Source organism: Ranitomeya imitator, chromosome 5 (genome assembly GCF_032444005.1).
Source record: "Ranitomeya imitator isolate aRanImi1 chromosome 5, aRanImi1.pri, whole genome shotgun sequence".
Taxonomy (NCBI): Eukaryota; Metazoa; Chordata; class Amphibia; order Anura; family Dendrobatidae; genus Ranitomeya; species Ranitomeya imitator.
Genome location: NC_091286.1, coordinates 442,272,382 through 442,298,323, shown reverse-complemented (window position 1 = coordinate 442,298,323; position 25,942 = coordinate 442,272,382). Strand labels below are relative to the sequence as shown.

General features: G+C 47.2%; 1 protein-coding gene across 2 annotated transcripts in view; it reads left to right on the top strand.

Annotated features, from left to right (window-relative positions):
* The window catches only part of LOC138638126 (probable cation-transporting ATPase 13A4), a 355,111-nt gene that overhangs the window by 157,498 nt on the left and 171,671 nt on the right, over positions 1-25,942 (top strand). For both annotated transcript variants that reach the window (XM_069727157.1, XM_069727156.1), the window contains exons 14-15: positions 14,606-14,756; positions 23,593-23,682. In XM_069727157.1, coding sequence (XP_069583258.1) covers positions 14,606-14,756; positions 23,593-23,682 — 241 coding nt within the window. The remainder of the gene's footprint in view (positions 1-14,605; positions 14,757-23,592; positions 23,683-25,942) is intronic.

Sequence of the window (25,942 nt, the reverse complement as noted above, 5' to 3'; positions counted from 1 at the left end):
TTCTTCTTCACCTTTTTATTATTATTTTTTTTTCCATTCTTCATATTCTTTTTATTCAACTATTATTCTTCTTCATAATCAACTTCTTCATATTCTTCTTCTTCATCATATTCTTATTTGTGACAGCCAGGCCTTCCTGTAGTTGTTATCTATAAAAGCTTGAAGATTACACCTTCCGTTCTGCCTGTCACAAAAGATTTACAACAGGATTTGTCCTCGTTCAGTTTGGCCTGCAGCAGCAGGTATTTTCCAGGGGCTCCACGAGGAGGCACAGACTCACCCCCATACACTGCTTAGTCTTCTTCTGCTTATAATTTAGATAATATCTTTTACTCTGATTTTTAGGCTCTTGAACTTGGAAATGTAGCAGAAGGTACAAGAGCAAAAGACCCTGCCGAAAACCAGCTGACGGTACTGGATCCCGGATGGCTAGCCGAAGGTACAAGAGCCAATGGAACTATTGAGGACCAGCTGACATTACTGGATCCCGGATACTAAGCAGGAGGTACCCGTGCCAGAAAGCACTACCAAGGACCACCTGACGTTGGCGGAACTCTGATACCCAGAAGGAGGCACCTAAGCCAAAGGCTCTGCTCAGAACCAGCTGACGGTACTGGAACCAAGATGGAGAGCAGAAGGTACAAGAGCAAAAGACCATGCCGAGAACCAACTGATGGTACTGGAACCCAGATGGCTAGCCGAAGGTATAAGAGCCAATGGAACAACCGAGGACCAACTGACATTACTGGAACCCGGTTACTAAGCAGGAGGTACCTGTGCAAGAAAGCACTACCAAGGACCACCTGATGTTGGTGGAACTTGGATACCCATAAGGAGGCACCTAAGCCAAAGGCTCTGCCCGGAACCGGCTGATGGTACTGGAGCCAGCGGGACCTATTCAAGCTTGTGTTCCCAAGAACCAGCTAATGGTGGTGGAACTCAGATAGGCAGCAGAAGAACCACAGGAAAAAAAAAATGCTAGGCCGCGAGCCGCCATAGTTACCAAAAACCCACAGTCCTACAGGGGGAGCTTGTCTTATTGGCACAACAGAACTAGCCTTCATTGCCAGTTCCCGCAGCTCACATAGAATACACCTAAACTGCAGGCACCATAGAGTCGGCTAACCAGACCGCAACACAACAGGACAAAGTATTGGAGGCAAAGTGACCTTGACACTACCCGGAAACAGCTGGCGTGCTGGAACCAGGCTGGGCAGGAGGGAATACCCGTGACACTTCTGAGCAGCAACTGGCGGTGTTGGAGCCCAGGGACAGCAGGAGGAGCAGAGTGCAGGCCAAAGCCTGCACTCGAGGCAGTTTAATATCTGTTGTTGTGTCAGCATGGCGGTCACAGGGCACATTGCGGGATACACAGCTGGGGATCAGCTGACGTTACTGAAACCCAATAACATGGCAGCTAGTGTTGACTGTGCAGATGGCACTTCCGGGCAGCAAGTGGCGGTGTTGGAGCCCAGGGACAGCAGGAGGAGCAGAGTGTAAGCCGAAGCCTACACTCGAGGTAGTTTAATATCTGTTGTAGTGTCAGCGTGGCAGTCGCAGGACACATTGCTGGAAACACAGCTGGGGATCAGCTGACGTTACAGAACCCCACTGACACATGAGCGAGTGCTTTTCTCTGTGCAGCCAGCACTTCCGGGCACCAACTGGTGGTGTTTGTGCCCAGGGAATCCAGGAGGAGCAGAGTGTAAGCCGAGGCCTGCATGGGAGGCAGTTTAATGTCTGTTGTTGTGCCTGCGTGGCGGTCGCAGGACACGTTGGCGGATACACAGCAAGGGAGCAGCTGGCGTTACTGAACCCCACTGACACAAAAGCGAGTGTTTTTCTCTGTGCAGCCAGCACTTCCAGGCACCAACTGGAGGTGTTTGTGCCCAAGGAATCCTGGAGGAGCAGAGTGTAGGCCGAGGCCTGCACTGGAGGCAGTTTATTGTCTGTTGTTGTGCAAGCGTGGCGGTCGCAGGACACGTTGCCGGATACACAGCAGGGGAGCAGCTGGCGTTACTAAACCCCACTAACACAGGAGTGAGTGTGTTTCTCTGTGCAGACAGCACTTCCGAGCACCAACTGGCGGTATTGGAGCCCAGGGAATCCAGGAGGAGCAGAGTGTAGGCTGAGGGTGCATGGGAGGCAGTTTAATGTCTGTTGTTGTGCCAGCGTGGTGGTCGCAGGACACTTTGCCGCACACACAGACTGTGCAGACAACACTTCCGGGCAACAACTGATGGTGTTGAAGCCCAGTGAAAGCAGGAGGAGCAGACTTTAGTTATTGCCGCACACACAGCAGGGGAACAGCTGACGTTACTGAAACCCAATAACACTGGGTCATGTGTTGACTGTGCAGACGGAACTTCTGAGCAGCAACTGGCAGTGTTGAAGCCAAGGGATTACAGTTCAGGTGGTAGAAACATGAACACAAAAGGAGACCTGGATACTGTTGCCAACCAATTACTTAATCTGGAAGAGGAGTGGCAAGTTCCTGCGAGATCCAGGTCTTGTTCTTTTTCAGAAAAGTAAGCCGGTCAACATTATCGGAGGATAGTCACATGCAACGGTCTGTTAGTACACCATCTGCAGCACTAAAGACATGTTCCGATAATACACTAGCAACAGGGCAAGCCAGCACCTCCAATGCATACAGGCTAAGCTCTGGCCCTGTATCCAGCTTAGAGACCCAAAACTTGAAGGGGAAGACCCATCTGGGAGTACACTGAGAGGCAAACCATGTAGTCTGTCACAATCTGATGGAAACGCTGCCTCCTGCTGACTGGAGCTGTCTGTGATGGTGTAGACATTTGTGGCGGGCACACAAAACTTTGCCACTGTTGGGCCATACTGGTCTTGCCTTGTGCTGAGGCACTGCTTCTGCTCCCTGTTTGTGCTGAGCTTCCTCCACTGCCTCAACGCACAGAGCTGCTTTGTACAGCACTAGCAGAATTCCTCTCGATTGGACTGGAGAAGATGATGGACTGCACCAGTGTGTCGTGGTATGCCCGCATTTTACGCTCCCGGTTCAATGGTGTTATGAGGCTTTGAAAGTTGTCCCAGTAGCGACGATCTAGGAGGGTGTACACCCAATAATCAGCTGTGTTGAGAATGCGGGCAATGCGGCAGTCGTTTCTCAGGCACTGCAGCATGAAATCAACCATTTGCTGCAGAATGCCAAAGAAACGCTGTCTCCTGCTTGAGGCGTGACCTCTGCCTGCTCAGCATCACCCCACCCTCGCTCTACACACTGACTACTGGAGAATTGTGTAACTCCCTCCTCTGGAGAGATGTCTTCCTCCTCCATTGACTCCTCCTCATCCTCCTCACAAAGTGTCCCCTGCCTAGGGCTTTGTGAGGAACCACATCGTGCAGACTGTCCAGAAGCAGATGGCATTTGTGACTCCTCATCCTCCACCTCTTCCACAACATCATCCCTTAGGCTACGTTCACATTGGCGTTCCGCCAATGTGCGTCGCTGTTGCGCCGGTGACGCAGCGGCGACTCAGCGGCGACGCGCCCCTATGTTTAACATAGGGGACGCGTGCGTCGTTTTGGTGGCGTTTTTCGCCACGTGCGTCGTTTCCGACGCTAGCGTCGGACGCAAGAAAACGCTACATGTAGCATTTTCTGTGCGTCCGATTTTCGTCGGAAAACGACGCACGCGTCGCAAAACGCGCGCGTTTTTGCGCGCGTTTGCGCGCGTCGCGCGTTGCGTCGCCGACGCACGGCGGCGCAACGCTAATGTGAACGTAGCCTTAGCGCTTGCAGTGTTCTTTCAAGCAGGCAGATAAGGGGGACAGTCATGCTGACTAGTGCATCATCTGCACTCGCCATCCGCGTGGAATCATCAAAGGCACGCAAAACCTGGCAGATGTTCTTCATAGTGGCCCACTCAGTGGTTGTGAACTCTGAACGGCGCGCAGTGCGACTTCTTTGCGCCTGATGCAGCTGGTTCTCATTACTGCTAGCTGCTGCTCACACAATCGCTCCAACATATGTAATGTTGAATTCCACCTGATGGGTAGGTCACATATGATTCGATGTTGCGGAAGGCGAAATTGGCGCTGCAGAGCAGCAATGCGCGATCTTGCCATGCTGGAACGCCGCAAGTGAGCACACTCTAGGCGGACCTTGTGCAGCAGTGCATCAAGATCCGGATAGTCCCTCAAAAAACTCTGCACGACCAAGTTGAGCACATGTGCCAGACATGGGATGTAAGTGAGGTTGCCTAGGGCCAGAGCTCCCACAAGATTTCGGCCATTGTCACACATGACCATGCCTGGCTGGAGATTCGCTGTCACAAACCACACGTCGCTCTCCTGCTTGATGGCATTCCAGAGCTCCTGCGCTGTGTGGCTTTGATTCCCTAAATAAATTAATTTCAGTACGGCCTGTTGATGTTTGGCCATGGCTGTGCTCATATCGGTCATAACAGGTAAGCATTCACGGGTCAAGGTGGAGGTAGACCGTGACGGCTCCTGCAGTGATGATTCAGGGGAACTGGAGTATGAGGAGGAGGCAATGTGTACAGACTGGTTTCCTGCAATCCTTCGAGTTGGCAGAACACATACAGCACCACTCGCAAGATCTGTACCCGGCTCCACAACATTGACCCAATGGGCAGTGAGGGAAAGGTATCGTCCCTGTCCATGGTGACTGGCCCACGCATCGGTGGTGAGGTGGACCTTGTTACTGACCGCGTTTAGTAGTGCATGTTTAATGTTTCCCTCCACATGCTTTTGCAGGGCAGGGACGGCTTGCCTGCTGAAATAAAAGTGGCTGGGCACGTTGTAATGTGGGACTGCCAATGCCATCAAGTTACGGAAGGTGTCAGTCTCCACCAGCCTGAATTACAGCATTTCAAGGGTCAGTAGTTTTGCAATGCCAGCATTCAGAGCCTGTGCTCGGGGGTAGTTTGCCGAGAATGGCCGCCTTTTCTCCCATGCCTGTGCTACCGATGGCTGTAGAGAGGGCTGGGAGTGTGAGGATGACTGGGAACGTGGTGCCGTGGGTGGAATTACACTGGGTCTCTGGACAACAGTGCCAGAGGTTCTTCCATGGCGATCCTGGGAGGAAGCCGAACCAGCTGTGTGTGAGCTGGAGGAAGAGGCAACAACACGAGCTGAAGAGGTGGTAGGTGCTGCTGTTGGTTAGCCCATGTCTTCAGTGTGTTTTTGTAACTCCAACACGTGCTTGGTCCGCACACGTTTCCACATATTTGTGGTATTGAGGTTGCTGACACATTTCCCTCTTTTGAATTTCTGATGACACAACATATAACTAAGCAAATGTCATCTGCAACTGTGTCAAAAAAGGACCAGGCACTGCAAGTCTTGGGAGCGCCCGTTTTGGCTTTTGGAAGAGGCATGCTCCTAATGGGTGCCGAAGTGGAGGCTACAGGCACTGCAGTCTTCCCCCTCCCTCTTTAAGCCATTCAGGGAATCTCTTCCTCAGAGCTGCTCCCACCACCTACCTCTACCTCACGCCATGATGGGTCAAGGACCTCATCATCTACACTACCCTCTTCCACCAACTGCTTCTCCTGGGTAGTCTCAGCAGCACAGTACGCACCTGAAAGTGGCATCTGAGTCTCATCATCACATGCGTACTGAGGTGTGCTGACTGGAGGCACTGGCCCACCCGCCTCTTCAGAATCAGAGAGACAAAGCTGTTGGGCATCACTGCATACTGCTTCTTCTTCGATTTCTCCAATGCTGCTTGGCTGGCCCCTCTTTCCAAGCCAAGAGATTCAGAGAACAGAAGTAGAGATGGCTCCTGTCCTGGGCTCTCTGATTGCCTGGGCAATTTGGCAGGTGGTGGAGAGACAGATGGGTGCTCTCCAGTGCAGAGACGATGTGGCACTAATTGAAGTCGATGTGTTAGCTGCCATCCATCCGACAACGGCTTCAATTTGTTCTTCCCGCAGCAGCGGGGTACGGCAATCTCATACAAAGCTGCGCATGAAGGACTGTGCATCATGACATCATTTCAGCAGCCAATCACAGCCATGCCAGTAGTTACATGCCTACCATGCAGAACAGGATATGCCCACACTTCTAATCATTCCTCATTGGCTGAATTCTGGCTGTTTGAATTATGGGAACTTCCAATTCCGGTATCCGATATACTGAAAGTATCGGACCTCGGTATCGGAATTCCGATACCGCAAATATTGGCCGATACCTGATACTTATGGTATGGGAATGCTCGACACTAATTAGAATTGTTTTGTTTGATAAATTGATTTGTTTGATATAACAGATATATCTCCCCACTGTACAGTATTAGGCATTTAACATCATACCAATTCTTGGAATGAATTTTAAAATGTCTCAAACTTTGGAATATTTCTTCAGAAGCTGGAATCTTCCCATTTTCTTGGTTGTTAAAATGTGAAAGCCATGCTTCCTCTAGGATCTGTTAGCGTGGCTTGAGCCAATTTTGTTCATGGTAGCCTTTTAGGGCTGACAGCTTCTGACTTACTTTACCCACATGTCTCCTACACTGATCTTGAGACAGCTGTAAGAAGTGCTGTCAGTGGATCAGGCAGTCAAGGAGACAGAAAAGAACAAGGAGTCAGAAAAATTGGCAGAAACATTTAGCATTAAATAGGTGTTGTGCTAAGTGGATATGCATTTTTTTTAATTTACCAAATTAACCAATGTTGACACCTGTTTACAATTATTTGCTTTTTATTTGTTCCATGCTGTACTGCATTGAGTTTTATATTTTGGTGCTTGGATGCATTTGTTGATCTATTAGCATTATAACCTTCACTTTATGCTTTTACTTGTACCAAATTTGAAACAGAGCAAGATTTAAAAGAAGACATAAAATATTTTCTAAAATCTTTTTAAATCATTTGAAAATCAACTTCACCAGGTTCAAAAGCGTTTTCTACAAAACTTGATTTGTCAGTAAACGACAACATCGATGCAGAATTAAGTACAGTACTATGTACTGTAACTCCTTTGACGAGGCAATCATGCAGGTCAAGAAGTTGGGAAGGGGCACCCTAATGGCCAAAACAGACATTGAGCGGGCGTTACTACCTGTGCCTCCGAATAGTGTCCTCCCATTGGGCTGCTTCTGTGAAGGAGCATACTACATAGATCGCTGTTTGCCCATGGGGTGCTCCATATCCTGCTCACTATTTGAGGCATTTAGTTACTTCCTCGAATGGGTCGTCTTGGACATTTCTAAGGGGGCACATATTATCCATTACCTCGATGACTTCTTATGCCTGGGCCCAAAAGATGTGCCACAGTGTCAATACAAGTGGTAGTCCACCTGTGAGAAGGATAGAGCTAGAGGGAGATCGGACACCCCAGAGCCGAGGGGATTAGATTAGAGGGCTTAGTAACCTGATATTTACCCTAGTTACCATTGTAAAAGTAAAAAAAAAACACTACATACTCACATTCTGATGTTTGTCATGTCCCCCGGCGTCCACAGGGTTAAAACTGCTTTCGGCAGGAGTGCTGCTAATGCACGCGCTCCGGCCGAGAGCTTCCCTGCACTGACTGTCAGTGCCGGCCGTAAAGCAGAGCACAGCGGTGACGTCACCGCTGTTACTGCCGGCAATGACAGTCAGTGCAGGGAAGCTCTCGGCCGGAGCGCATGCATTAGCAGCGCTCCTGCCGAAAGCAGTTTTAACCCTGTGGACACCGGCAGGGAATCTGCTGATACTCCTGCATGCGTGAATCCATTTCTATGGCAGGAATTATTTCGGCAAATTTACTTTTGTATCGGGGATCTAAGAGTGTGGCAACCCAGTAGTCAGCATTACTTTGGATTCTGACAATCCGATGGTCATGTTGCAGGTAGTGCTGCAAGAAGACACTCATGTGTCTTGCGTATCCAGGAGGACCAAGTCCTTGTTGTCTTGGTGGCAGCGAGGTGAGAATCATGCTTCCTTCCTCTGCCCTCTCCCCCCAACCTCGCACAACAGAAATTTGATCAAGGTCTCCCTCATCTGATGAGTCTTCCATGCCCAGCGCCAGTTTGTTCTCCACTTCTTCCTTGCCTCTTGTACCTTCCTCAACAGTTTGTCTGCTTCCATGCGCCCTTGGTAATCCCTCTCCCCCAGCTTCCAATGCCAGCCGCCTTGGTGCTGCCGACCTTCTGAACCTTGGAGATATTATTCCCTCTGCACACGACCCCTCCTGTTCCTCCTCCTCTTTTTCCACCACCTGACTCCGAATACTGTTTAAGGTATGCTTCAGCATGTAAATCACAAATAGACATGCTGTTAATGGCATCGTCAGCACTAAACATCTTCGTCGCTATTTCAAAACTGTGCAGAAGGGTTCATAGGTCCCTGATCTGAGACTACTCCTGCAGTGTGATTTGCCCCACCTCTGATCTCGTTGGCCCAGGCTATACATCATAACGTATTGCACCAGGGCTCGTCGGTGCTGCCACAGTCGCTGCAACATGTGCAGAGTTGAATTTCTGTTGTGAATTCTGTTGTCGAGCTCCCTCCTGTGGTCGTGAATGGTACTTCGGCGAGTTCTGTCTATGGGCTCCCTCTGGTGGCTATGAGTGAAGCTGCTGCTTCTGAGGTTCCTTACACAGGTGACGTCGGTTATCCTTTGGTTGGCTGCTCTATTTAACTCCTCTCAGATCGTTACTCCATGCCAGCTGTCAATGTTTTTGCATTGCTTCAATTCGCTCCTGGATCTCTCTGGTGACCTGCCTTCTCCTGCAGAAGCTAAGTTCCTGATAGTCATTATTTGTTCACTGTTTTCTTGTCCAACTGGTTATCATGATTTTGTCTTGCTAGCTGGAAGCTCTGGGATGCAGAGTGGCCCCTCCGCACCGTGAGTCGGTGCGGAGGTCCTTTTTGCACACTCTGCGTGGTCTTTTGTAGGTTTTTCTGCTGATCGCAAAGTTACCTTTCCTATCCTCTGTCTATTTAGTAAGTCTGGCCTCCCTTTGCTGAAACCTGTTTCATTTCTGCGTTTGTGACTTTCATCTTTACTCACAGTCAATATATGTGGGGGGCTTCCTTTACCTTTGGGGAATTTCTCTGAGGCAAGGTAGGCTTTATTTTCTATCTCTAGGGCTAGATAGTTCTTAGGCTGTGACGAGGCGCCTAGGTCTGGTCTGGAGCGCTCCACGGCTATTTCTAGTGTGTATGATAGGATTAGGGCTTGCGGTCAGCAGAGCTCCCACATCCCAGAGCTCGTCCTGTATGAGGTTTAACTATCAGGTCATTCCGGGTGCTCCTAACCACCAGGTCATAACAAATTTCACCATGTGGGCACATCGCATTTCAGCTGGTGAAATGGCAGGCCCAACAACTTCTGTAGAGATGTAAGTTGTTGAGCTGCGGGATGCGAATGGCGGAAGTGAGCAAACGGCGAATGTGAGCACACAGCGACCGTGCCCTCTGCAGAAGCCCATCTAGTCTGGGATAGTTGGATAAAAATTGCTGGACAACCAGGTTCAAAACGTGAGCCATAAAAGGCATGTGTGTGGCATTGCCCCGGCCAAGGGCCGCACCCAGGTTTGCAGCATTGTCGCACACAGCCTTCCCTGGCTGCAGGTTGAGTGGAGACAACCATTGATGGAACACGGTCTCCAGAGCTGACCAGAACTCCTCAGCTGTGTGACTCACATTTCACAGACATTTTAATGTAAACACCGCCTGATGCCGTTGAGCCCTTGTGACAGCATAGTAAGGAGGTGTGCAGGATTCCTTCTGCGCAGTTAGAATGCAGGTGGCATTACCAGACAGGCTTTTGGTGCAGGTGGAGGACCGAGAAGAGGTTGAGGAGGCAAAAGCAGTGGAGAAACTTCATGCCAGTGGAGAAACTAGATACAGAGGATCAACGAGCAACTCATGGGGATGGCAAGACTTGGACAGCAGCCCTTTCTCCTGATGTCACCATAGTTGCCCAGTGCACAGTCCCCGACATGTAACGCCCCTGTCCATGTCTACTCATCCAAGTGTCTGTGGTGAAATGCACCCTGTCATACACAGAGTGCGGTCATGTTGTGTGCGACATGCTGGTGTAGCGCAGGCACAGCTTTCTTTGAGAAGTAGTGGTGACTGGGCATCTGGTACTGGGGCACTGCGACGGACATAAGGTCTCCAAAATCCTCTGTGTCCACCAGGCAGAAAGGCAGCATTTCTGTAGCCAACAGCTTGCAGATGGTGAAATTCAACCTCTTAGCTTTGACCACATCTGAGGAACTGAGGGCTGGCTGCCGTGCTTAGATGGGGTTGAATAGGGTGTCCTCGGCAAACTCCTGGTCTGTGAGCAAGGTGCAGGCGGAGATGTTATGTTGCCTTGATCAAAATGTGGTCTCGATGTCAGAGAGCACTCAACACCAGCAGGTGTTTCCACTTGCAAATTATCCTGCCGACCTGCCAATCACACTGGCTGTTGCGGGTAAAGAGGTGGAAGGTCTGTGTCCAAAACCATGTGTGACTGCTGTCCCCACAGTCACAGAGGATGAAGAGGATGCGGGTGTACTTTATGGGGCAGACGGTGGTTGACCCGGCCCACTAGGCCACATTGTAGCACACTGAGCTTCCCACTGCAACTTATGCCTCATATCCATGTGACAGTTCATGCATGAAGTACTCAAACTAGTCATTTTTTGGCCTCTACTGAGATTTTGGTGACAAATCTTACAGACAACATGAGTTGGGCCATCCTTTGCAATCTCAAAAAATGCCCAGGCTATGCAAGGCTTAGAGCCCGTGCGACCTGACGATCCACCATGACTTCTGCTCAGAGGCACAGTTGGGGTTGAGGATGCAGTAGTTGACATGGTTCCAGTACTCTGTCTCTGTCCAGGAAGGCGCAACCTAACCTCGTCATCAGACTCATCACAAGCATCCTCCTCCACCTCCTCTGCTGACCTCATGGACTGGCGGACTGTGGGTTGACAGTAAGTGGGGTCTCCAACCTCGTCATCATCATCCTGTGTGTTCTCACACCCGTCATCCTCAGAGCCAACCTCTTCCTGCCCTGACATGTTTTCGTTCCAATCAGGTATCTCAGTCTCATCATCATCTTCCACATTGTCTCCACCAACAGGAGATACAGTTTGGGAACGAGGGTCTACATTATGCTCAGAACCTTCTTCATCTGGGCCTCGATCCGACTCACAAAGATTCTGGGCATCAGTGCAGACCTCGTCTGGATTCACAGAAGCTCTGGAGCAGACCTCTGATTCCCAGGCTATAGTATGAGTAAACAGCTCTGCAGACTCAAACATCTGTGTTACCCCATACTCAGAAGGGTGGCTGGAGACTTGGGAGCTGTGAGGAAGTAAGTGCGATTGGGGTGACACCTCTGAGGACTGGAGTAGTTGTGATGTTGAAGTTGACATGGAGGAGAGCCCACTTGAACGAGCACTTGATATCCATTCAAGCACCTGCTGTTTTTGTGCCTCATCTGGAATTTGTAGCGATACTCATAGCGATGGTCGTAAGAAAGGGATCATATCAGATTGTCCACAAAAAGAAGTAGACATCTTACTTTGGCTGGAAGATGGTCTTTCTTCTGCAGATGTTACTGTTGCTTTACCACCTACCCCACGGACACAACCTTTTTTTCCCTTTCCAACACGCCTATTCCCCTTTCCACCAGCAGCAGGCCTTTTGCCACTCATTTTGGTGCTTAACTAATTGGCAACTCTGTATCTGTAGTTGTTGTATGCAAATTGCCTCTTCTGAGAAAAAGAAAACAAACTCTATAGTGCCACCTGTTGGAAGTAGCGATCCTAGTCACAATCAACCCTTTAACGAGTTGTGCAAAATGACTTAGATTAAAAGCCAAATCAGTATCTCATTTCGCAGACACAGTGTTTCTGTAGTTGTTGGCGCAAAAAACGATGGATGAAAACCGAGCAGAGCTGAGTGGCCAAACTGTGATACTGGGCCCAAAAGGATTTACTGGGATTGATGCAGTAAAAATTTAGATACACAGGTGGTGTAGTTAGCTTCACAGGCGGGCTACTCCGCAATCGTGCAGACACTGCTCCTAGGCCCAAAACTGTTTACTGGATTAGATGCAGTAAAAATTTAGATACACAGGCGGTGTAGTTAGCTTCACAGGCAGGCTACTCTGCTGATGTGCAGACACTGCTCCTAGCCCAAAAGGATTGGCTGAGCTAGATAACACCAAATGCTATGAAAAACACTTGCACAGCATTGGCACAAACCTGCCTGGCAAAAAATGCTATGAACTGCTGTAACCTACCCTGAAAAGGGCTGATATTACATCTAGTCCCGACTCCCTAAACTTATCTCTCAGAAAATTTGCTTGCAAAAAAAGACTCTTTCACTGTATAGCGCCCACAGCAGCAACAGCTGTGCCATCTAACACTAAGCTGCAGTAGTGAGGAAATGGTGGCGACGGGGAAAATGGCTGGTTCTTATAGGGCAAGGACATGTGACATACACAGCCAATGACACATGCCCTTGCTTGTGTGCATCACATGCACATTGCTCTGTGTGTGTGTGCACTGCTGATAGGCTGAGAGTCTGCACCGCACCACTGTAAATGCGGGAATGAAAAAAAAAATGGAGATCGGCATTATTTCAGCACAGATCTATCCCCCGCCCCCCTCCCACCCACTATACACTGAAACAGTCTATTAACAATGATAAACAGTTTTAATATGCAAATCAAGTTAGACTTTTGGTGACCGAACAGTTATCGAACAGAAACTCGAACAGCCGAATTTAAGCAAATTGTTCAAGTTCGACGAACGACTCGAACACCGCCCAAAACAGCTCGAATTTGAAATTGGTGAACAGTTCGAACACCCCTCATCTGTAATTGTGACCTACATTTGGTAGCGCTGCTACCACTTGTTTAGCCATGATATGTTTTCACATTTTTTACAACACTATATTTAACTTCTTGCAATCTTTTCAAACTCAATTATTAGACCCTACCAAAAAGAACATCATGAAAAATGCTAGGCACGTAGGTACACGTACAGAGAGCAAAACATGGCAGCGGGCTGCAATATAGGTGGCGCATGTAAGGTTGTGACATCGGATTAAAAAAAAACAGACATGCACAGATAAATGTCCTCGACATGTTTTTCTATTTTATTAATAAAATACAACCCTTTCCTAATAATGACAAAATAAGGAATTGCTATGTAGGTGCTTAGCCAAAAATTATATTAGTGTGGTGTCTATGGATGTAACACTTGACTAACCAGATGTGCAAAAAAAATGTCTGCACACTTCATGACGTAGATAAACACAGTTAAATGTCTGGATTCTGGGAAATGTTCTTTTGGAATAATTAAAATAAAATAATTTTCCCTTTCACAAAAACCATTGTACAAGAAATGCAAAAACTTAGTACAGTTGCTTGCAAGCACACATCTGTCACTGATTTTAGATATTTTTTTTTCAGTAAAACTATTGTGCTGTCTGGATTCTGCTTTTTATTGCATTAAGAATGAAGAAAAAATTGTGTAACTGTAATTTAAAAGCAATAGGACAGCTGCCAGTTACACAATCACGCGAGTCTGTCTTTGTTGTTGACCCCTTTCCTATCTCACTCTCCTCTGTAGCAATTTAATCTCTTTATTATTCACAAACTACCACTCTCATTGTCTTCACTGCTGTAGTTATTCCACAAATTACTGTCTGGAGTTTTTGACCAATGTTTTAAGGCCTTTCTCTTACTATTTTCTACTGCGTTGTGAACTCTGGTAACCTCTTAACTATTCTGGAATCACCGTAAAATGCATTCACTGCTTAGGCTTTTATACAGTCTACGATAGTCTCTCCTGATTGGCTGCTCTATACCATGTGATGTCATAACTGTAAAGTGTTTTGGGGAGGCTTGTGAAGTTTCATCTGAGGCCATTGCATCAGTCACTGAACACTGACATCTTCTGCAATGTATGGAATGGGGGCAGGCAATATTTTAGTGATTCACATGAATCAAGTTGCAAATTGTTTGAATTCAGCAGGCCATTCAAATTTCATAAAATATGACTCAAATTTGATTGACTTCAAATTGATTCAGTCACCTCTAGTGAAGTGCTAAAACATGCCCTTGCATGTTCATAGAAGTAAGTAATACATTATTTTGTCACCAGTAATTTTTTTTACTCTTCTGATCTGGTATGTGCACACAGTTTTTTTGAACGAGACAAAATGATAAGTTTTCAAGTGGAAATCACTTGGAGGAAACACTCCTTCTTTGGGGAGATATTGGAGGCATTTTTGAAGTGTTTTTGTGGAATTTTTCAAGTGTTTTGTCAGAATTGTTTTTATTGAAGTTTTTTTGCAGCACACCTATTTTCATTTGCGCAGAACCCATCAGAAACCACTTCACAGAAGTGACTTGCACTTTTTTTATTCCCACCAGGTGGAAAAAAAAGTGGAAAAATAAACCTAAAATATTAAATAAATGAACAGTAGAGTTGTTTTGAAAATAGAAAATGATAGGAAGAGACTTTCAAGTTTCTTTAGACCAAATTTTCAGGTGTTTTTCAGAGTTGAGTCACTTCACCCAAAAAAATCCACCAAAAACTCAGTGTGCACATATTCTTAACTTCTTTAGATAATGCTAATATTATCCACTAATACATATTTCCTTAATTTTAGATTTCAGGAAGTTCATGTGTTTACAAATGAAAATAATTTATCCTGGTGCCCACTTCTAGCAGCAATGACATGCTGCCACTCATTGATCATTTTGGATGGGAAAATTCAAGGAGATCCTATGGACCTGAAAATGTTTGAAGGCACAAACTGGGTAATGCTGCCATCTAATGGGAGAAAATATAGTTTAGAGCGATCTATTGTTGCAGCCATGAATAGCACTTTTTTACAACTTTTTAAAATCCTTGTGACTTTTGATGCTAAAAAAAAAAAATCACAAAAACGGGATTCAGACAAAAAAAAGAACATTTTTTATTGCACGCCAAATTAATGAACCACATGCACTATTTTGAAGAATTTGGGGCAAAGAACTTCAGTGGGTACCACAAGACAAGAACATAAAACGACTTCAATAAATTGCACGTATTTGTTCAAGTATTTAACACCAAAGGGTTAAATATTAATACATTGTTTAAATTTAAACAAAACCCCATTTATTTTCTGTTATTCAAAATAACCGCAAATACGTGAGCAATAAGATGAGCTAAGATGACTACATCTGCAAAACTGTTTCTTTTACACAGACAAAAGAAGATAAAAATATATGGTCTTTCCATACTGTACACATGTAATCGCCTGAACTCAGCCATGTAGATATATCTCCTATAGATTTTCCCTTTCTATAAACATTTTTAAATTGAACATGTTAGAAGCTCCTTGAGGGGGGATGAGAGAACCCAAAAGATAAAGTGCGGGATTCATACCGGACACCTAGTATCTGGTCCTGAACTCTGAACATGGAATTCTTACTGAACCTCCACGTTACTGTTCGGGATCAACATCCTACTTAGGCTTGTTGAAAGGCTGCATCGGAGCCAACCAGCAAATTTTAAGGCTGTGGACACTTCGGGACCCGTCACAGTCATGTCAATTAATGGCATGGATGTGATTGGCTGACGCACCATATGACCCTGCATGACAGTGTAAAATAAATAATTCAAAAAAAGACATGTGGCCTCACGTTTTTAATAACCAGCTAAGGGAAAGCAGACAGCTGTGGGCTGGTCTTATCATGCTGGGAAGGGGCCAGTATCCATGGACCTTTCCAGCCTATTAATATCAGCCACCAGATGTCTGCTTCGCCTAACCTGGTTATTAAAAATGGAGGCACCCCAAAAAAATGACATGAGGTCCCCCTTATTTTACTATCCAGCTAAGGCAAAGCAGATATCTGTGTGCTGATATTAATAGGCTGCAAGGGCCATGGATATTGGCCCTTTCCCAGCAAAATAAAACCAGTTCACAATGGTCTGTTTTCCCTTGACTGATCCCACGTCATTTTTGTCATTTTTTTATTTATTAGCAAATGCAGTAAAATACACACATAAGGTGCTAGTCCTCCCCTCCACTTGGACCTCTGCCTCCTGATTCAAAATTATTATTTTTTATCATATGTGAATTTAAGTAATTTCCTTATCCACATTTGTTTGCTGGGTGTTAGGTGTCAAGTTCCGCTGCTGCACAGGGGGAATCTCGAACCATGTCCACTGTGGTTTCCCATTCTTCTCCAGCCGCAGTGGAACCTGCTCAGCAGAGACGTCAGTCCCAGCATCTGGCTCAAACTGACATTGTGCGACTGGTTACTGCTGCCTTTCCAGGCTCTGTCTTTGTAGCCAGTACTGATCAGCAGCAAGCAGGTCTTTCTGGGACTAAGTGCCGCTTTTCTCATACTGAGCATGCCCACGGAATGACCTCCCATTGGAGGTCGGGGATAACATGTTCAGGTCCTGTTGCAGTTCCTTTTGGACCATCTGGAAGGTCGTGGTCTGCTACTGCTATAAAAGGTTTGCATGGCCACACGGCCATGCGCTAGTGTAAACTTGTCAATGTGTGTGTCTAGATGAATGTCTGTGGATGGATGAAAGCTCCTTTATCATTCCCATTCCTTGTGTTGATGACTGCTTGCGAATGGTGGAAGCTACTTAGCACCCGACAGTGCTACCTGCACACTCAGCACACATTAGTGTCTCTTTGCAGTGCCTGCCAGTGCGGCACCGTGCGCAGTCTCTGACAGCCGGTCAGTGTAGGGTGGGAATTCCCACTTGGACTTATCCGCATCTGACTCAGGGCGTTCTCAGGTGCAGGCTCAAAAGCCACCGAGGTTCAGAGTTGGTCCAATCACCAGTTTAGTGGGGGTGATTCATAGGGATCCCACTAGTGTCTTTCAGCTGCACCCTGTGACTGCTAACAGGGCACAGCGTATTTGTGGCGACTCTGTGAAGCAATAGAGTTTGCTTTGATTCACACTGGTTGAGGTCCAACCCACGTGTGAGCAAGCGTCCATCCGTCATTACTCAGCAGCAGGTGCCATCTCTGCACGTTGGACCCCGGACTGCGAACGCACCTCATATTCTCTATTACTATTATTTGGTGCGTTCCGCCAGTCCTAACATTACACTAGTGCCAGGATCTGGCTAGTAATGGCGGACGAACAGCGATTACAACGGTACATTCAGCATCTGGAGGGTAGGTTGGCGGCTCTTGAGCGCACAACCTCGGCTGTGGATGTTACCACAGTCGCTGTTCAGGCTGCTAGCGTGGCTGCAGCCAGTCTGTCCACTGCCACCCCTGTTCCGATATTATCTCGTCTCCCGTTACCGGACAAGTTTGCTGGAGACAGTAAGCTGTGTTAGGGATTCGTGAGCCAGTGCGCTATACAGTACAGACCAAAAGTTTGGACACACCTTCTCATTTAAAGATTTTTCTGTATTTTCAGGACTATGAAAATTGTACATTCACACTGAAGGCATAAAAACTATGAATTAACACATGTGGAGAAGATGTGTCCAAACTTTTGGTCTGTACTGTACATTTTGAACTTTTGGCTGCACGTTTTCCACGGAGCGGGCTAGAGTGGGATTTATTATATCCCTTCTGTTGGGCAGAGCATTGGAGTGGGCAACGCCGCTGTGGGAGCGTGGTGATCATGTGGTGCAGAGTGCTCCTGGGTTCCTGGACACTCTGAAACAGGTCTTTATGGGACCTTGCGTCACCCATGATTTGGCGCTTCAACTGTTGGCATTGACACAGGGTTTGTCCTTGGTCAGCCATTTTGCCGTCCACTTCCGGACATTAGTATCTGAGCTGGAGTGGCCGGATAAATTCCTGATTACAGTGTTTTGGAGAGGACTGGCTGACCATGTAAAGGACACCTTGGCCACTAGGGAGATTCCCGCTACACTGGAGGAGTTAATAATTTTATCCACTCGCATAGACCTCCATTTTAATGAGCGAAGGTTGGAGCGAGCCCAGCGTAGACAGAGGTTTTGGTTGGCACCTACCCTCGCCAAACCTCTGGAGTCACCTGTCCAGGTGTCCGAGCCCTATGAGGCCATGGAGGTATCTTGAGCAGGTCCTAAGTCTCGGGCTGCTCGAACACCCATGGTCTGTAGTGTCTGCCAGCAGTCAGGACATTATTCCAAGAAATGTCCACAGCGGCAGGGGAAACAACCGTGTCTTGTAACTGTAGGAGGAGCTTCACTAGACACGGCAGCGTTTTCCTCCAAATTGTCCTTCAAGGGGACAATTGTTATGATCTGGTGGTTTAGGAACAACATGAGACAAGCTCTGAAGGAGGTGGTATCTGTACTGACCGCAAACCCTGAACCTAGCAGCGCAACTAAAAATAGCCGTGGGGGGTACCTGACGCTTCCTAGACCCCTCAGCACAGCCTAAGATCTAACTTCCCCTAAAGATGGAAACAGGAAACCTATCTTGCCTCAGAGAAAATCCCCAAAGGAAAGATAGCCCCCCACAAATATTGACGGTGAGAGGAGGGGAAAATAACATATGCAGAAATGAAATCAGATTTTAGCATAGGAGGCCAGTCTAGCTTGATAGATAGGACAGGAAAGGATACTGTGCGGTCAGTATAAAAACTACAAAACAATCCACACAGAGTTTACAAAATCTCCACACCTGACTAAAGGTGTGGAGGGTAAATCTGCTTCCCAGAGCTTCCAGCTAACAGAAAAAATCCATACTGACAAGCTGGACAAATATAAAATGCACAGAACAACAAGTCCACAACATGTGGACTGAAATGAGCAAAGCCAGAACTTATCTTTGCAGAACTGGTCAGGAAACCAGGAGAATCCAAGCAGAGATGTGAATCCAGCCAGGAAACATTGACAAGTGGAAAAGGCTGAAGAAAGAGCCAGACTTAAATAGCGGACGATAAGTGGAGGCAGCTGATGACAGCTAACTCCAAGGAGCAGCCATACCACTAGAAACCACAAGAGAGAGCCCAAGAGCAGAACTCACAAAAGTGCCACTTACAACCACCGGAGGGAGCCCAAGAGCGGAATTCACAACAGACAATTACTTTTGGCCCTTCCACTTTTACGGTTGAGCTTTGTGTGGATTCTGGGGCGGAGGGAAATTTCATGTCTTCTTCCTTTGTCCAACGGCACGCAATACCCCTGGTTATGCCACCCAAACCAGTGACCGTAAGAGTGGTGAATGGATCGGCACTGCCTTCACAGATTACACATCCGACTATTCCCTTTACACTATCCATGTCTCCATCCCACCAGGAGATCATTTCCCTTCTCGTCATTCCTGAGGGAATATATGAGATTCTTCTAGGGATACCTGTGTTGCTTTACCACTCCCCACATTTTAAGTGGTCCTCTGGGAGAATTCTGGGATGGAGTAAATCTTGTGAAGGTAGATGTCAGAGGGAGTGCATTCAGGTTGCCACTACGGAGATACCCGCAGATCTTAGTCCTCTACCCAAACACTATTGGTCTTATGCGGACTTTTTCTCCAAGAGAGCTGCGGAGACTGTTCTGCCTCACCGCCCCTATGACTGTCCTATTGACCTCTAGCCAGGAGCAGAGCCTCCTCAGGGATGTGTCTATCCAATGTCTCTCCCAGAGACAGAGGCAATGTAACAATACATCCAGGAGAATCTGGCAAGAGAATTCATTAGGAAGTCAGTGTCACCTGCAGGGGCAGGTTTCTTCTTCGTGCAGGAGAAGAGTGGAGAATTATGTCCATGCATAGACTACAGAGGTCTTAACGCCATTACCGTTAAGAACAAGTACCCTCTCCCTCTGATATCAGAGCTCTTCGATAGGCTCTGGGGAGCAAGGGTATTTACTAAGCTAGATCTGTGGGGTGCTTACAACCTGATTCGCATCCGTGAGGGGGACGAGTGGAAGACGGCTTTTAATACCAGAGATGGGCACTATGAATATCTGGTGATGCCCTTTGGTCTCTGTAATGCCCCAGCCATCTTCCAAGACTTTGTGAACGATATCTTCCGGGAAATCCTCTCCACTTCGATGATAGTCTATCTGGATGATATTCTCATCTTCTCTCCAGATATTGATTCCCACCGGAGAAATGTTTGCAGAGTTTTCGACCTCCTACGGGCAAACTTCCTCTACGCCAAGTTGGAGAAGTGTGTGTTTGAGCAGAAGTCATTGCCTTTCCTGGGCTATATCATCTCAGCCCAGGGATTAGCTATGGATCCTGCCAAGCTACAAGCAGTGATGTACTGGCAGGAACCTCATTCTCTCAAAACGGTGCAGCGCTTCATGGGGTTCATTAATTATTATAGCCAGTTCATTCCCCACTTCTCAACTTTGGTAGCTCCCTTGGTAGCCCTCACCAAGAAGGGAACAAATCCCAAATTGTGGTCAGAGGAGGTCTCCAAAGCCTTCCTATCTGTTAAGTGCCACTTTGCTAGCGCTCACATTATATATTGTCTCGATGTAGATAAGCCTTTTATTATTGAGGTGGATGCCTCAGCTGTTGAAGCTGGAGTGGTCCTCTTCCAAAAGGACGCTCAAGGTCGGAAGCATCCTTGCTTCTTTTTCTCCAAGACCTTCACTCCAGCGGAGAGGAATTATTCCATTGGGAATAGGGAGTTGTTAGCAATGAAGTTTGCTTTTTCAGTTTGGGGACACCTTCTGGAATGGGCTCGCTTTCCCTTCCAAGTCTACACTGACCACAAGAATTTGGTAAATCTGCAGACAGCACAGCAGCTGAATTCTTGCCAGGCCAGATGGTCCCTGTTCTTCTCCCAGTTCCACTTCCCCCTTCATTTCCTATCTGGGCAGAAGAACATTCGCGCCGATGCTCCCTTCCGCTCCATGGTATCATCATCATCATCAGAGGAGTCTCGGGTAATTGTTCCATCTGAGAGTCTGAGAACTGTGGCTCTGGTGTTCCTAGAGTCTGTCCCTCTGGGCAAGACTTTCGTGCCATCCAATTTGCGACTGGAGGTTCTCTCTTGGGCTCACTCGTCCAGGGGGGTGGACATTTTGGGATCAAAAGGACATCTGAGCTTCTGGCGAGGATGTTCTGGTGGCCGCTTATGGTCCGTGACGTTATATTCAAGCGTGCATCTCCTGCGCCAAGAATAGGTCTCCTTGACAATGGCCTGCTGGGTTACTCTACCCCTTACCGGTGGCTGATAGGCCCTGGGAGATGGTCGGGATGGACTTTGTGGTAGGCTTGCCCAAGTCCCGTGGCTGCACCGTCATTTGGGTAGTTACCGACCATTTCTTTAAAATGGTGCATTTGGTGCCTCTCCCACGGTTACCTTCTGCACGAGCCTTGGTGGAGTTGTTTGTCAAACATGTCTACCATTTACACAGTATGTCTGACAAGATTGTCAGTGACCGGGGTCTCCAGCTTGTGTATCAGTTCTGGAGAGAGCTTTGTCGCCTACTTAGTATTGAGCTGAACCTCTCTTCAGCGTACCATCCCGAGACAAATGGGTTGGTAGAGAGGGCCAACCTGCCCTGGTCACATATCTATGACATTTTGTCTCAGCCAGGCAGGATGACTGGGCATCCCTGCTACCTTGGGCAGAGTTTGCCTTGAACAATGCCATAGCCGACTCCACTGGGTAGACCCCATTCCTCCTTAATTACTGCCAGCATCCGTTGGTTCCTGTGCCCATGCCTGTGTCTTATGCCGACTAAGCAGTGGAAGCACGGGACATCTGGGACTGTACACAGGATGCTATCTGGGCTTTCAAGGAGATAATGAGGGTCTCTGCCAATGCACATCGGCGCCCTGCTCCGAACTTTGCTCCTGGCGACTTAGTGTGCCTCTCCGCCCGCAATATCAGGCTGCGAGTTGAGTCCACTAAGTTTGCTCCTCGCCACTTAGGGCCTTTCAAGGTTCTGGAACAGGTTAACCCTGTTGTTTATCGTCTCGCTCTTCCTCCACGCCTGGGTATCACCGACACATTTCATGTGTCCCTCTTAAAGCATGTTCACATGTCCCGGTTTTCTGAGTCACCTGCCGGGACATTGGGTTCATCCTCAGACGATTATGAGGTGAACGCTATCTTGAGGTACAAGGTGGTACGTGGCAAAAAGTTCTATCTGGTGGACTGGAAGGCTCACGGCCCAGAGGATAGAATCTGGTAGACTGTGGAGCACATTCGGGATCTGCTGCTCATTGCAGCATTTGAACGTAGTGTGGCCCAGGGAGGGGGGCCCTGTTAGGTGTCGAGTTCCCACCACTGCACAGGGGGAATCTCGAACCATATCCACTGCAGTCTCCCATTCTTCTTCAGCCACAGTGAAACCTGCTCAGCGGAGACGTCAGTCCCAGCATCTGGCTCAAGCTGACATTGTGCGACTGGTTACTGCTGCCTTTCCAGGCTCTGTCTTTTTAGCCAGTAATGATCAGCAGCAAGCAGGCCTTTCTGGGACTAAGTGCCACTTTTCTCATACTGAGCATGCCCACGGAATGACCTCCCATTGGAGGTCGGGGATAACATGTTCAGGTCCTGTTGCAGTTCCTATTGGACCATCTGGAAGGTCCCGGTCTGCTACTGCTATAAAAGGTTTGCATGGCCGCTCGGCCATGCGCTAGTGTAAACTTGCCAATGTGTGTGTGTAGATGAATGTCTGTCGATGGATGAAAGCTCCTTAGTCATTCCCATTCCTTATGTTGATGACTGCTCGCGAATGGTGGAAGCTACCTAGTGCCCGACAGTGCTACCTGCATACTCAGCACACGTTAGAGTCTCTTTGCAGTGCCCGCCAGTGTGGCACTATGCGCAGTCTCTGCGCTTTCCTGACAGCTGGTCAGTGTAGGGTGGGAATTCCCTCTTCAACTCATCATCTGACTCAGGGCATCCTCAGGCGCGGGCTCAAAAGCCACCGAGGGTCAAAGCGGGTCCAATCACCAGTTTAGTGGGGGTAATTCATAGGGATCCCACTAGTGTCTTTCAACTGCACCCTGTGACTGCTAACATGGTGCAGCATATTTGTAGCGACTCTGTGAAGCAACAGAGTTCGCTTCTATTCACACTGGGTGAGGTCTAACCAACGTGTGAGCAAGCGTCCCTCTGCCATTACTCAGCAGCAGGTGTCATCTCTGCACGGTGGACCCCGGACTGCGAACGCACCTCATATTCTCTATTACTATTACTTGGTGTGTTCCGCCCGTCCTAGCATTTGGCAATTGTCTTGCTCTTTCCCCGTTTTTCTCCCTTTTTCAACCCCTCTAGCCCTTGCTACAGCCATTTTACAACCATTTTACAGCACCAAAGTGTGGGTCCCCTTTGACTTATATGGCGTTTGAGTCCATGGTCAGGTTTGGGTGAAGTTCTAGTATGCGAACCAAAGTTTGGATTAAAGTTTGGCCAAACCCGAAGAACCCAAGCTTGAATGGGTCTGCAGTCTGCTCATCCCTATTCTTGATCAAAATGAAGTTAATTTTAGGGAACAGAATGTTCAGTTATTTCTGAATATACGAAGCATGTGTATGAATTTATGCAAACCCTATTCAGATGAATGAGACAAAGAAATTTCTTGGAAGCAGAAATTTGGCATCCCATACATAACATAGAAATTCCAAATTGTCTATACACATTACATCACCAGTGACATACATTTCTCTTTTACAAAAATGTCCGTTGAATAAATATCTAACATTTTGTTTAATTTTTTTTATAGGACATTGACCAGTCCTATCAAATAGACGGTAATGAAAATATGCTAAGAAAACACCATCTCATTGTAAAGCCGGGAATGCACTCTGATACAGTAAGTGCAATTAGCTAATAATACCAATTAATAATTAATAATTATTTTGATTGTCTTTGTCTATAGTTTTCTATGTATCTATTGTATATATATTTTAATATTCAGATACTAAAAGTCATGGCTAGAGATTGTATTGAGATATTTCGAATGGCTAAGCTAAAGGGGACGCAGAGGTAGCATGTAACCTGCGGCATATTGACAGAGAGTTCTTACAGACTCTTCTGACAAATAAGAAATTGCCAAACGGCAAGTCATGATTGTGGGTGGTATGAGGGTATGGGTAGTGTTACAAATATTGCATTGTGACCAGGAAGTTAAGGTGGTTAGCCAATTATTTTTTAGTTTTTTGAAAAGGAAAGCTGTGCAGTCGGGGAGGAAGAGTGTGCTAACAAAGAGGTGGTACTTCACAAGGAAGGAAAACATGTTATACATATAATCAAATGCCACAAAATAATAATCCCAAGATATCTTTGTCTACATTCCAGGCCTGTTGTTCATTGGTCACTCTGGATAGAGCATCTGTGTGCGTATTTTCAGCCTTCGCCTGATAGGCTATCATATATTGGTACTTGGACATCTTTGTGACCCACCGCTTTTCCAATGCTCCCATTTTCACATTTTTTAGGTGGGCAAATGGGTTGTTGTCAGTGCACATATGAACATTTGACTCCGACAGGTACTCCTCAGTCATGGCCCACAAGGGCTCTGACATTTCCAGTTTGAATGAACTGTAGTTTTTGGGATTTTTCTCCATGTCCTGTAGGGATTGAACTATTCCTGCTTCGCCTGGACCTGGCACAGCTCCCAAACTGTATAACACAAATGGTTGAGAGAAGTCAGTCTGCATAGACCAACATAGCAACATTTGTCAATGCAAGCTTAATGCCTGGAAGGCCTCTTCTTGCTGCGGCCCCCACTGGATCGGCCGACTCTTGGGATCCCCTGCCGTCGCCCCAGCAGTTTATGGAGTGATGCCCCAGTCTTTGCAAAATCCTTGATGAATCTTCTATAATACCCTGACAGACCCAGGAATGCTCTTAATTCTCTCAGTGTAATGGGCTTTGGCCACTTCTGCACGGCAGCCACTTTTATCGTTTGTTGGACGGACACCTTCACTGGACACTATATGCCCCAGGTACTCAATTTCCTTCTGGAACAGCTGACACTTTTGAGGATTTATTTTCAGTCCATATTTCTGAAGCTACTCTATCACCTGCAAGATGCTCTTCAGATGTGATGAAGTATATGAGAATGTCTTCCAAGATACCTTTCCATCAATTGCTAACACGTCCCCAGGGCATTAGTTATCCTGAGATAACTCAAATAGTCCCATAGGGAGGATGAAAGCTGTGTTCGGCTTGTCCTGCTGTGCCATGGGGACCTGCCAGTAGCCACTGGCCAAATTGAGGGATGGGAAGTATCTAGCTCTTCCAAATGCCAACATAGATTTTTTTATACATGGCAAATGGTATGAATCTCAGACCATGCAGGCATTCAACTGCCCATAGTCCACACAGAACCTCAGAGTCATGTTCTTCTTCTGACCCAACATTATGGGCGCAGCAAAAGAGCTCTGACTTTCTTGTATCACCCAGTTATATAACATATGGGCCAACAAATCCTTCACTTCCAGATACACTTGAGGCTGAATTTGATGATACCTTTTCGCTATAGGGCCCGTATTTCCTGTAGGGACCTCATGCTGGATGGCTTTTGTTCATGCAAAATAGTCATTATGATGGGCGATCACTTCTTGACCCATTTGCCTGGAGGAAAACTCGGCTACATCAACTTCCTTCTGCTCCAGGATATCACATCCATCTCTCGCTTTGTACTCACTTTTCTTCCAGTCCACAGACACCGATAGTGTCCATAGATCCACATTCGCAGGGGCCAAGTTCACCACATCCAATCTTGAAACATTTTCCTGCATCACATAGACTTGTGCCAATCCCTTCCTGGGATCCACCCATAGGCATGTTCCTCTGAAATTAATGCATCTCACTAGCACACATCACTGGACCATTGTCATCAGAGTGCAGGTGAACAGTAATCCCAGCATCACTTCTCCCATCCCCTGGGTTCAACCTGCAATTCCACTCCTTCCAAAGACATCCGGGCCCGGACCAGCATAGCGAGCACTGTCTGACCATGAAGCAAAGTCAGGGCAGTAGTTGTGGATACCACTACTTTTTCCAGGACCCAGGAAGTGACTGGCAGCCTCTAGTTTGGCCCCAATTATCCATTAGAATACTCTTCT